A 13,359-nucleotide genomic window follows, 5' to 3' on the forward strand; every position below is an offset into this window, starting at 1 on the left:
GAGTTTCAAAAGGAAGCAATTCAGGTAAAGTGCATCTTCGTTTTCTTAGCAGCCAGAAATGGTTGTTCAATAAATCAAAAAGAACATTTAAAAAACTCTAATCCGCAAGTGTTAAAGTTGTCTTCTTAAAAGAACACAAGAGGATGGAGTTCACCTTAAGAGCTGTCATTTTCGAGTCCACTGTGAAGTGCAACGCACTTCACCATTTGCTTTTCTGTTACACAAAATACACCACTTGACAGACAAAACTAACGTGTGGTAGTAGAAATCAGAGCACGGTGGTGGCCTCTGGGGAGCAGGTGATGGGAAAGAGGCACCAAGGACCTCTTGGGAACGACAGATATCTTCTATTGTTTGGTGTGCGATTTACATGGATTTTTTATGCATTTGTCAAAACTCATCCAACTTAAGATCTGTGCATTTCACTGTGTAAATTTTACCTCCATTTTTTTTTAATGTTTTAAAGATTTTTATTTTTCCTTTTTCTCCCCAAAGCCCCCCAGTACATAGTTGTGTATTTTTAGTTGTGGGTCCTTCTAGTTGTGGCATGTGGGACGCTGCCTCAGCATGGCTTGATGAGCGGTGCCATGTCCGTGCCCAGGATTCAAACTGGCGAAACCCTGGGCCACCGAAGCAGAGTGCACGAACTTAACCACTCTGCCACGGGGCCAGCCCCTACCTCAATTTTTAAAACAAAAAAATACAGCATTTGCAGGTCTTTGAATCTAACTTAATCTTTTAAAAGATAGCACAATTATTCAATTATCAGTTTACCAGAGGTACTAAACTTGCTAAGTATTTATCTTGTCAAATTACTAATTCTAGCAGTATTCATTTAATCTACCCAAAGTTTCAAAAGAGGCTTTAAAGTCATTATCCACTTTCACTACCAACAGAATTATCTAGTCCAATATCCATTCATCAGCTCAAATTGGGATTCCTTTTCAAATGCCACAGTCCCTGGCATTTTCAGTTTTAAAAGCAAAAGCTCAAGGCAAAGAGTGGGCTTTGGAGTTAGATACAGCTGAGATTAATTCCAGCCCTGCCTCTGTAACCTTGGGCAAATTACTTAATCCCTCCTTTCCTTCACTATAAAAGGCATATAATAATGGTTATATTGAAGTTTTCTGGTGACTGGGTGAAACAGTCAGAAAGCAACTTGCTCTGCGTTAATCTTTCAAAGACACTCTCTCCCCAGGACCTCAATCCAGGTACAAGTGGCTGGTTAACGTGCTTGGTCATTTCTTAAATAACAGCTTTATTGAGATGCTTGGTCATTGTTGCCTTCATTAGAATTCTCACCAAACTGTATTACTGTCTTTATTGGACAGTTAAAACAGTTTAATCTTTTCTAAAAGAAGGCACATAGACTTGAAGGGAAAAAAAAGCTTTCAAAAGGACAGTGGTATGTTCTTGTCAGTATTGAACTAAAGCTGGCTGTCTAGATATCCTGAATTCTCTTTATGGGTCAGTGACTGGTCTAATGATCTTGTGCAAATTGTGTGAAAATTGTTCACTATCTCAATAACATCCTTTATACAAATGGAGAGATCTTGTATTTCCCTAGATAATACCCTGAGAGAAAAGCTTTAACTGACTCCTGATTATCAGGGCACAAGGAAGGACACGAATTACCCAGTTTTCACACTGTAATAACAAGATCTTACATGTGTGTTAACCTGACTTTTCTGGAGTGCTTCCCACATCATGGATGTGGCCTGTGTCATGGAATTTGAATAAGATAGTGTATCTCAGACAGGCTGAGCCCTGACAAGTCTGGTTGAGAAGCCCCTTGGGAAGAAGGGTAAAGGACTGATTTAGGTTTGTGAGTCAACTCATGGCACATTATAATCCAAAATCGCTCCATTCAGTTAGTACTTAACCAGGATCTACCTTGTACAATCACTGACTTAGGAGTGGGAATTCAAAAGTTGTGTCATATGAAAGTCCTTGAACTCAAAGAAATCCAATTTCTCTATTTTATTACGGCATCAAGACAACAAATAGAAAGCAAGATAAAACACAGTCAAGTATATGAGACGGACAGTAACTCTTAGGGAGTTTAGAAATAGAGCTGTGTACTGGAAACAGATTTTTCTAGAGCAGGTGGGATTGAGCAAAGCATGATTTTGATTAGTGGGGGTAGGGGTGTGAGTGGGAAGAAGGAACGATGGGAAGTCTGGACAGACAAGGGGAAGCGTCCCAGCAACAGGAAGAGGCACACCTCACGCTGTTCCCGTGACCCAATGCCTGCCACCTACTGACCATCTCTTGGTCCTCGTGAGTCTAGTTTACCAAGCTCTTCCCCTCCCACGGGGCCTTCCCAGGTCCCTCCCTCAAAACGAAAAGCTCCTTCCTTGTCTTCCACAGCATGGTACCTGTGCCCCTTTCATGGCATGGACTTCCTTCCATCTTCAATTAAGGTTGCTCACATGTCTCTTTGCCCAACCGGGCCACCCTCTTAAGGGCAGGGGCTGTATCTTATTCACTTTTGTATCCCCACCAATGGCCCACAAAGCTCCTCACACAAATTCAGTATGTATTAAAAAAAAATGTGTTTTAATTGAAGTGACTGGGAGATAAAAAGTAGGATAAAGTGGAGCCAAATTATAAATAGATAGATACACCGGAGTTAATTCATTCAATAACTATTTATTGAGTCATACTGTGTGCCAGGCCCTGTTCTGGCCTCTGGGGATCTATCCATGAACAAACCAGAGAAACATCTCTGCCCTGTGAGCTTACACTCTAGAAAATGGATGGGATCAGCAATAAATTTACATAAATTCAACCATCCTATTCAGGAAAAAAAAGGATCCATATTTAAATAGTTTATTGGTGCTGTAAAAGTCTACTGTTGATGTGTAGTTTGTATTATATATTGTACTTACTATATTCATAAACTATTCATCCTCATGTATCACACTACAGGGAATCTAATATAGAGAACTTTATTGGCAGTTTAAGAGATTCTCAAGGATCATTTTGAGCATGCTCGATTTCATCCTTAGGCAGTCTTTAGCACAGTCTTTGAAACCTAACTACCTTATAAGTTGTGACTCTACTGAAACAAAATGAAAACTCTGAGATTGTTGGGCAAAGAAGAACCAGTTTAAGTATTTGAGCATGAGAATGCTGACAATCACGTCTGGTCAGATTTGTCTGGTAACAGGGAATGAGAGACAGTACATTCACATGAACACACAAGGTCAATCAACAGTGGAATTCACATCAGGAATTAGAAGAAAACAATTCATGAGCCATTTCCCATTCTTTTAAAACTAAAATAGTAAGAGCTTGAGGTCATAAATATTTATAATCAACTCTTGATTATAAAATCTAAACAAAAAAATTGTAACATACTGGCTTATTCTAACTAAAGGTTTATCATTTTCATATATTTTTCAAAGAGTATTTAAAAAGAACGCCAAGAAACATCGTTTTTAAATTTTGCAAGAACTTTACTCTATATACATTAATTCCAATCATTTAATCCTGAAAGCAATCTTCACTTGTACAATGTAAAAAAACTTTTGACAGTATGTGACTAGAAATATCCCATTACCATAAAGCTACAAACAGATTTATGCTCCTAAGAGCAAAGTTACGAAAGCAAAAATAATAACCACACCAGTGATAAGCACCAAGACAGAACTTTTTTGCACTTAGGGCCTGATTGGTTCTATTTAAACAAAACCTCTACCAACAGAGGACCCAAATACCATCTTATTTGGCAAAAAAAAAAAAAAAAGAGATAAAAATATACATACAGAGGTCTGGAAACAGTAGAGAATGCCCACTTAAAAAATTAAACAATAAAATTATTCATATTTGTTTAGTTAATGTGACATTTGCAAAATATATTCATATGTCACTTTTCTTCTTTAGTTCGCCTTATACAATTCAGGTTGCACCATGTTTGTTAATGTTGTCACACTACTGTAAATCAATATGGTGAACAATGGGAGTTTGCTGTAATGAATCCGAACCATGAGAGCTAGATCCAGGAGCCCAAACAACCTTAGGTGCAACTCATTAAGCGGTGAAACAGATTATTTATCTTTGTAATTTTTACAAGCCGTAGCCAGATATCATGTGTGTGTGCGTGCGTGTGCACGTGCAAGTATGCCAGAGCAGTGAGAGCACAACTCAGAAGGGAGTGACATAAACAGGCTCACACAAGGACCCTAAAGATTTGGGCAGCCGACACTGAATTTCCCCAAAACAAACCTGAAGCTGAGCAATGGGGGAATTCGGGGATCTGTCATCACAATATAGAATCAGTGACAGATTTGGAGAACAAAGACTAAGTAAGGCAGGATGCCTCAGCCAAAACATTCCCATGACACTGGAGGACGCAAAGCAGTGACAGCCACTCTTCAGGCAGGGATCAGGGACAGACTCTGCCTGCACTTGGAGGGATTCCCTGGGTCTGCGGCCGAAGGTTCCTGCAAAGGCAAAGGGTCCCCAAAGGGCATCTGCAGTAGCCTCAGGCAGTGGCCCTCCACCTCACTCAGTGAGAATGTCTTAGGGACCCCAGAGTGTGGCCCTGGGTATCCCCTCCTCCTGGTCTCAACCGTTCTCTCGATACAGATACTATCCCTTCCAGAGACTTGGTCAAAAACTAGAGCTACCTTCCATTTCCAACTCAGTCTCAGGAAGAGGGTGTTCTCGTCCCCATGGGGTCCCTGAGTTTGAGGTAATGCCGACATACTGTATGCTGTACCACAGTAACATAAGAAGGCAGGCAAGTCCACTTGAAAACTCAAGCAATCTAAATTCAACATCGGCCAGTTTTTGTTACCTCAGTAATACTGTTTAGCGAGATAGTTTCTCCACACAACTTATGATGTGTGAGGTAAAGAAAAAAAATATTGCTAGAATGTGATAGAAATATTTTTAAAAGTTCAATGTTGAAACTCCTTAAGGGAAGGAAAAGGAGACATTTTACTTTTCCACTGTCTATGTTCCTGTCCTTGGCTTCGAGGTCAAAGAGCACCAAGGTTCCTGTTAAGCTAGTTCAAGCTTCTCCCAGCCCCTCCCCTGCACAGCAATCCTAGGGAATTCCTGAACCGTCTGCTTCCCAAATTTGTAATCTTATCTCTGGGCATGTCTATACAGCTCTTTAATTCAGTTTCAAAATCCACAGTACTTTTTAAACAAAATGACATAGTTGCATTCTTTAAATGCCAGCTATGAAATCATCACTTAAAAAAAACAAAGAAAGAAACTACTCAGATTATATATACATAAGACAAATAAAATTCTCTCCCTTTTTAAGTGCTTTATTTGGTCTGCTGCAGACATGCGTATGGCTGCTTCCAAAGAAAAGCCCTTAGGAGGAGCTGCTGACAGCATTCCGCAGTTTGATATTTGTTCCAATGTTGTCAGGTTCTTAGACGACACCGTACATATGACTTGCTTCATGAAAACCCCCCAAAATGGGCACATTAGATACAGGAAAAAACCTTATTTATAATTCAGTGAATTTTTCTCACACCAAAATAACACTCTAACCTGTCCAAACATGCAACTTCTCCTTTTCTTCCCCCATGAACTAAATTCCTTTCCTTAAAAAATAGTCAGATTTGAGGATTGAGTGAAAATCTACCATATTTCAAGTTCAACTCTGAGGGTTCTTTACAACTGTAGCATGATTTCAAATTCACATTGTCATTCATTTTTCTGTATTTTCCTATATTTATCCTAAATAACCTTCCTGGACCATTATATTTAGGGAGAAATTAAAAGGGTTTTATATTATATTGCAAAGTTCCTGTAAATGCTCAGTTTATCAGGGATTACTCTGAGCTCAATGTCAGACAACCTCTACATGACGCAAAGATATGGACAAGAAGTATTTCAAATACAAAACCCTTAGCTCTGTGTCATAAATAAATTTGGGTAAAATCGCAAGCCTTCCACGGAATCATCTCGGCAAAGATGGCCCATCTTCTCTGCAAGAAGCAACCTAGAAATCAAGAGGAAAAGCCACAATCATGTGTCTGTTCAGAAACACAAACTACAAGGTGTAATGAAGAGCAAGGACCTTACGTACCGTTCTTTGGCCAGGAGGACAGACATTCCTACGAGCTTGGCAAACTCTTCTGACGTTAGGGATCCCTTTTCTGAAACCTAACAGAAACACAGAGCAGAAAAAATGTGATGGTGTGGACCGTCTAGGCGCCAACCTAAGGAGAGCATCCACCAGTATACTCGGGAATAACAGACTGAATTTCCTACTAAATGTAAGAATATCCACTACAGAACCACCTCTTCTTCACTAATGTTTAATTCTGCAAAAGCTGAAGGACCCAGAACAAACAGAGAAGAGGTTAAAATATCACGAAGTGCATAGTAAAACAGCGCGGAAGTACAAAGGCGCTGCAGTAAAGCTTAAAAAGAACTATTGGCTATTCTAAGAAGGAACATACGACAGATTCTAATTGAGTGCATATTACACGCTCCACTGAGGACCCTTATCTACAGATGTAGTTTAAAATATGTGGTAGAAATACCTATAGTCTTGGGATTTTCATCTAGCTTAAAATTAGAAGCATAATAAATATGAGTTATTCAAATTATACAGGCTCGCCGCAGAGGCTATGAAGGCAGTAATATTTCAAATATCCTAATGAGTAATATTAGCAGTTTGGCCAGCAAAAGCCATCTAAACTACAGTTGCTTTTCATATTTTTTGAAGCAATTATTTCACAAAACAACTTGTGATGTTTTATAATGCTGCTTATGTGGGTGTTACTGAAAGAAAAAGTTCAGTCATGGGTAACATTCTGATTAACAGAGTTAAGAACCTGTTCTCAACACTGGGCATCAAATGAAAAGAGAACGCCTCACTAATTCTATCTCCTTACTTACAAGACGTTACGAGTATCGGTAAGTTTCAAAAAGCTTTCAAAGTATAATTTTGATTACTATTTATTCATTAATGATAAACTGTTTTTAATTGGGTCTTCAAATGTTACTTTTTAGTAAAGTTAAATCCAAAAGGAAATCCTGTTTCTCAAGTTGCTAAGCATCGCGTCTTGGTAGCAAGCCCTAATAACCAGAGGAAGCCGGGTTCACATACTGTCTCCAAGGCTGAGGCCACCATTTCCTCTTCCTTGTGGGACTGAAGCTCAATTACCATGACGCCGCTGTCGAAAACTCGGAGCCTACAAATCGCAGATGGGAGAACAAAGCCATGAATATCCGGGATTTTCAACCCCTGCGGAGGCGCAAGTATTTCTTGATATCTTTTATGCCCAGGTATGAGGGGAAGAATAACACAAAATAACCTTTAAAACATAACGACCACAAGCAACCATGGCATAACTAAAAAGCTCATGAATAAACAGGTAATAAAATTATGAACTATAATCCAGAGGCTTTTCTATAATCCAGAAATACATATGGCTACTTTTTTTTAACCTGAGGATCAGGCAGATATAATACACAGCTCAATATTTGCACTTCTAAGCTTCCAGAAACTAACGCAAAATGTCTAGGGGAGGAGGCGCTGGTTACTCTGGCCTCATGGGAGGTGCCTACATTCTACTCTCACTGCCCTAAATCCACAGCCATCAGACTACTAGCACCCGCAGGCCACGCCCAGCCCTAAGGATGGAGGCCAGAATGACAGAGATGCTTGTGGGCCCAGTGAATTCTGTTCGCACGGAATGTAATTTCAAGAGGGGCGATATGGTGGCTGGCCCTGCAGGACGGCACCTGGCAGCGCTTGCCTGTCCACTCTGTGAGGAGTAGCGACTACAGCCAGCAAGGCCCCGTGGAGGACCTTTTACCTGAGAGGTAATTTCAGCGCTTCCAGCATCTTGCACGCATTCACTAAATCTTCTGGCGAGAGCAACTAATGGGGAAACAAATCCAGTTTACACTGAAAATTAATAGAGTGATGCTATATAATTATAATGACCACTGAAACAGAAGAGCAAACTTAAAGCATCGTTTATCAAGGATTTTAGGTAGCTTAATCACTACAAGGCAAAAAGGATTAACAAAGAAGCAGACTTCTACTCATTAAAGCAGTGCTATCCAACAGAAACAAAATGCAAGTCATAAATGTAATTTTTAATTTTCTAGTAGCCACATTAAAAAAATAAAAGGAAACAGGTGAAATTAGTTTTAATACGTACATTTTATTTAACCCAATAGGTCCAAAAATTCAACACATTATCAATACAAAAATTACTAATGAGATATTTAAGAATTCTTTATTCTGTACTAAATCTTGTAAAGTCAATGTATAATTTACACTTAGAGCACCTCTCAGTTTACATTAACTACACTTCAAGTTCACAGTGGCCACACGTGGCTAGCTAGCGGCTACCCTTCTGGACCACATGGCCTTAAAGACTCAGCCCATGTGGTGGCTGACAAGCACAGCTCTGAGTCACAAAGAATGGCTCCAGAGCCAGCCCAGCCTGGGTCCAAATAATTTGCCATGGTCAAATTATTTAATCTTTCTAAGCTTCAATTTCCTCTTCCCCAAATTATCCCCCAGACAGGGACAGTAAAAGTAGGCCCCTCATTGAGTTATTGGGAGGCTAGATGAGGGAACCCTTGCAGAGTGCCTGGCGGATGGTGAACACTCACTGATGGCAGTTATGATGACTATTGAAATAAGAACAGAGCAGAGGCTTAGCTCATGGGGCAGGCTGAATGCTGGAGAGACAGGTGTGGGTCATTTGCATGGAGCTGACACCACAAAACTGATTTAGAGGGCACAACGGCGAGAACCCTGGAGGCCAAGGACATCTGGGTGTGAAGGGACAATGAGAGTTGAACAGCGGCTGCAGATTCAGAGCCAAAGAAGCAGGGCAGCTTTTTCTGTATCATTTACAGGCAATTGGTATCCAACCCAGTTAATTCAAACAGGTAACTATCACAGAGAAGGGGCATCACACTCAACCTTATTAATCACAATACGAACACAGAACATTAGAGCTGAAAGGTATCTGTGCGTCCAAACCCTTATTTTAAAGGTAGAAAACCTGAGTCCAGAGAGGTTAAGTAAGCTACTCAAGGTCACTCAGCAAATCACTGGCAAAACCAGGAACAGAATCTACCTCCTAGACCCCAGGGCAGTATTCTATTCACTGCACCACACTGCTTCTCCAAATAGTTTTGATATTCACAACCCTTCCTCAAATTCTATTCACTATAGGGGAATTTGTACTATATTAAGAAAGTCTATAATTAGTTAAAGGAATATCTAAATATTCTATTCTTACTTCCATTCCTCGAGCTCGGTTTACTAAACAGTATACCTCTGTGAGTGACATTATTCCTCCTCGTTCCTGTTAAAAATGAAACAAAAGAAGTATTACGTTACACTTAGCACCAGTTGGCATTTAACAGAAATCACAGAGTGAAATCAGAAATCATAAAATTTCTTAAGAAGCTTTTAAAAACTGTATTTACAAACAGGAAGACCTGTTCAGATACCCTGAGGCAATTCAAATTCAATACTTGGACTTGTCATTATTACTGTTTTAACATTTACTCAATGAAAAAAGGGGCTCTCTTCTTTCATGTTTCAGAAAGTGTATTTAAATGTTTCAAGTTATTCCAACTAATAAATGAAAAAAATCATAGAATTAAATAGGAATATCACCATTTTACAACCCCTAATAAAGTAACAGATCTCCATAATGACTACCAATGGCTGCCAACATCACAAAAAAGGACGCTCAGACGTTATGTACCTCCTGATGGAAATACCCTCTATAAAATACTCTTGTCAGGGAAAAAAAAGAGCTTCTAGATATAACTACCAGTTTACAGGGAATACACAGGGCAGAGAAGCATGTTAACGTGCAAGTTGGCAAAATCCAGACTCTGAGACACTCTGTAGGATAAACCTACTAGTTTCTTCAACCAGTAAATTGTGTGTGTGGGGGGGAAAGAAACGGGAGACAGGGCAACCCATGGAATTAAAAAAAAAAAAAAAAAAAAAAACTTGAGAGAGAAATCAACCAATTGCAATGCATTATAATTACACACTGAAATATTTACAGTTTAGGTGATGTGATGTCTGGGATTTGCTTTAAAATAATTTTGAGTGGAAGTCGGCTTACAGATGAAGCTGGATGTCGGGCACAAAGGGATTCATCATACTATCTATTTTATCATATGTTTGAAATATTTCTTAACATAAGTGCTTTAATAAAGTTTTGATCGCCTTAATAACGCTGACTAGAAGATGAGTCTGTATTATGAAATAATTAATAGTAAACTATATATTAAGACTAGATATATGGGAATATATCTAAATACACAGAGATCATATATTTCCTTTTGAAAGTAAGAGACAAAAACTTCATATCAAATAGATTTAGAAAGTTATATATATCCGAAATGGAAATTGAAAACAACTTAGAAGATTGACAAAGAATTCATTAATAAATACACAGAACTAATTTATTATTTTTGAAAGAAAAAATAACACATTAGTGGAATAGTAATCACATCATGAAAGGGTTGTGCTCTTGTTACCATTTCTGATGACATGGAAGTAATTCAACACAATTTAAAAAGACCATTTAGGTTTTGTTTTTACCTCTAAAGGCGCCTGCAATATTCCGGCCAGCTGTTTGGCCAGCTGCATGTGGTACTGCGTGCCCGAGCCGTAGGTTTCCCTGGTAACTGGGTTAGCTATTCCCATGCTCAGCAAATAGGATTTAAACCTGATGGTCTATAATGAGAGGAGAAAATGCACAAAAAGCCTATGCAGAATTAGTCTCTGTACTCCAACATTTGAAATCCTTCCATCATCAATTCAATTCTACTCAATTATTTCCATATCTACCCATTTCCTCTACTGTGTTTCTATACTGTGAACTATATGAAAGTGAACTTCTAGCAGTTCCCTGCGTAAATCTGATTACTTTTCTTCCTTCTCCTATCTTGATATCTCATGCTCCATTTACCTCACAAGCTGGGTGCAAGAGGAGATTCAGATAACAACTATGCTATATTTAATGCCAACCAAATGATACAACCAAAAACTTAAAAAGGAAAATGGCTGTGAGCAGATTGTAGACAAATTTAATGAAACAGATATCAAAATTACAGATGTGTATAAAAAAGCCACTCTTTATACATTTCACTCTCTCTGTTTTGCACACCCCAGGAAAAGATATCGAAATATCCTTTAATCTTACTAGAACTAACAAAGTTTTTACGGTTCACTTTTTCTTTAGCACTTTCATATATCCTCAAGTGCTAAAAGAAATAAACCACTACATTAAGAAAGCAAACTGGTAAACCACCACCACATCACTGTGTTACTTGTGTAACCCAGTTTCCAATGCCTTAAAAAGCAACCTATTTACCTCATCTTCTGTGATGTCACCTTGCTTGTCTTTAATCTTATTAGCAATTGATTTTGATAATTCCACCATTTCCTTAGCCTGTCAAAAGAACAATAAGACAGAAATCACGTCCCCAAAATGTCTGCTAACGAAATACATTTTCCAAACTGTATCATAATTGGTATGAATCCAATGGGTGTAAACGACATATACCTTCACCATCAGCTTGCTGAGGTCTTCAAAGGCCTGAAATGAGAAATGAGTCTTTGTTGAAATCTGCCTAAAGAACTAAAATGTTTTAAAGTAATGAAACACTATTTTCTTCCCTATGATAAAAATTTATCAAATTTTCTAACAAATATCAATTTATTTATATAAATATGTCTACGAATAATAAATCTACCTTATTCTAAGAATTCAATTTAGCTAAGAAAACATAAATTTTCCAAAACAAACTGTAAAATACAAATTTTCAAAGAGAAAACAGTGATTAAACAAATAAAAGGTGACATAACTAATAGTTCAGAAAATATTATTTATTGTTCTTTGACACAAGTAAGAAAATTTTTCAGTTTTTCTCAATGGGAGGGCAAGAACCAAAGCGTCGTAAGCTTCCGTGGCTGAGAACGGCCACGTGTGGCTGCAGGAGCACTCTGTGCATGACAGTTTTGACTTTAATAGCAGGTGTGACTTACTGAAACCTCAGCCTCTGAATGGTGAACACGTTAAACCTGTAGCTTTGGCTACAGCAGATATCACAAAAACACTCAAATACCACCAAAATGTATCTAAATGAAACCCATCAACTGCTAATTTACTTCACTGAATATCCACTTCAAAGGCCTCTTCAAACTCAACCAGACACATTTATAATAAATTACTTTAAGTTACCAACAATATACTTCTAGTGCAGAATATCTTATGTCTAACAGACATGCACACAGATGTTATTTTGTAAAATCAACTCTGCAACTTATCACTAATTGAAAAATTTTTCAGTCCACGTAGAATAGTGGCCAAGAGGCTCTGATTAGCTCATGCCCATCTTTATTACACGCAGGGAAGTATCCCCCATCTGCAAAAGGACTTTGCTAGAAGAATAGAGTGTTGTGTAAGACTCTTATGGCCGACTCAGTGAGGCTCGTACTGAAAACAAAGGGGAATGTGCACACACCTAACAGGAATTTCCTCAGATAAACAAAAGGCTTAAACACAGGATTCTTATCAGCAACAGGCAGCAGATGCAGGAAGCGTTTTGTGGGAAACTCTGGGCACCAGCTCTGAAACTAAGTCAATTCTAACATTTAAATGGAGGGCAAATCACACACCGACCTAGTTCTCAAAAATAAAACACACAAACACTTTATACACTTAGATTTTTACTTTGAATATAAAAAATATTGTATTTTTTTACCTATGTAAAGAAAGCTTGCAAGACAACACTTTTAAAATTGTATATAGTAAATAACTTTATTTACTGTTTCATATTTTCATAGAAAAATAAGCTAAAAGTAAGTCCACACAGACTTATAAATTAGCCCTCACTGCTTATAGTCAGTAAAAAATATACTTTAGTGCCTTAGAAGAATTACCTATAAAATATTTTAAGTAATTATAAAACACAAATAAAAGCTTCCTCATTTCTATTTCTATTATTCTAAAATTTGGAATTAGCCAACTATCCAAAACATGGGTGGAGAAACCACCTACAATAAAAATTAAAGCAATACCCATTCTATCATTTTATCTGCCAGTTTAGAAAACCTGCTATCCCTCTACCACATCCGCAGTCAAATTTCCACTCCAATTTTGAGAAAAATGCACGTGCTTTAAAACCATGGGGTACCTCTTAAGCTGATTTATAGCATTAATTCTGACTGACTTTCAGTCATTACTTTGGTTATTAGTTTCAATAACGACTATATATTCTTGAATTCTGTTTCAATATTTTCAATTCCGTGCCTTTGTATATTCTGTTCCCTCCACCTAGATCCTCTTATCCTATGGTCATCCACTAGCATCTGCTCAT

General features: G+C 38.1%; 1 protein-coding gene across 1 annotated transcript in view; it reads right to left on the minus strand.

Moving 5' to 3' along the window:
* Nucleotides 1-2,632: 2,632 nt before the first annotated feature.
* Nucleotides 2,633-13,359, minus strand: part of VPS36 (vacuolar protein sorting 36 homolog) — a 30,386-nt gene continuing 19,659 nt past the window's right edge. The window contains exons 7-14 of the mRNA XM_044777229.2: nucleotides 11,544-11,576; nucleotides 11,352-11,429; nucleotides 10,577-10,711; nucleotides 9,249-9,314; nucleotides 7,800-7,864; nucleotides 7,088-7,172; nucleotides 6,059-6,135; nucleotides 2,633-5,971 (exon numbers count right to left, since the gene is read on the minus strand). Coding sequence (XP_044633164.2) covers nucleotides 5,878-5,971; nucleotides 6,059-6,135; nucleotides 7,088-7,172; nucleotides 7,800-7,864; nucleotides 9,249-9,314; nucleotides 10,577-10,711; nucleotides 11,352-11,429; nucleotides 11,544-11,576 — 633 coding nt within the window. The 3' untranslated portion in view covers nucleotides 2,633-5,877. The remainder of the gene's footprint in view (nucleotides 5,972-6,058; nucleotides 6,136-7,087; nucleotides 7,173-7,799; nucleotides 7,865-9,248; nucleotides 9,315-10,576; nucleotides 10,712-11,351; nucleotides 11,430-11,543; nucleotides 11,577-13,359) is intronic.

The sequence above is a fragment of the Equus asinus genome, chromosome 11, assembly GCF_041296235.1.
Source record: "Equus asinus isolate D_3611 breed Donkey chromosome 11, EquAss-T2T_v2, whole genome shotgun sequence".
Lineage (NCBI taxonomy): Eukaryota > Metazoa > Chordata > Mammalia > Perissodactyla > Equidae > Equus > Equus asinus.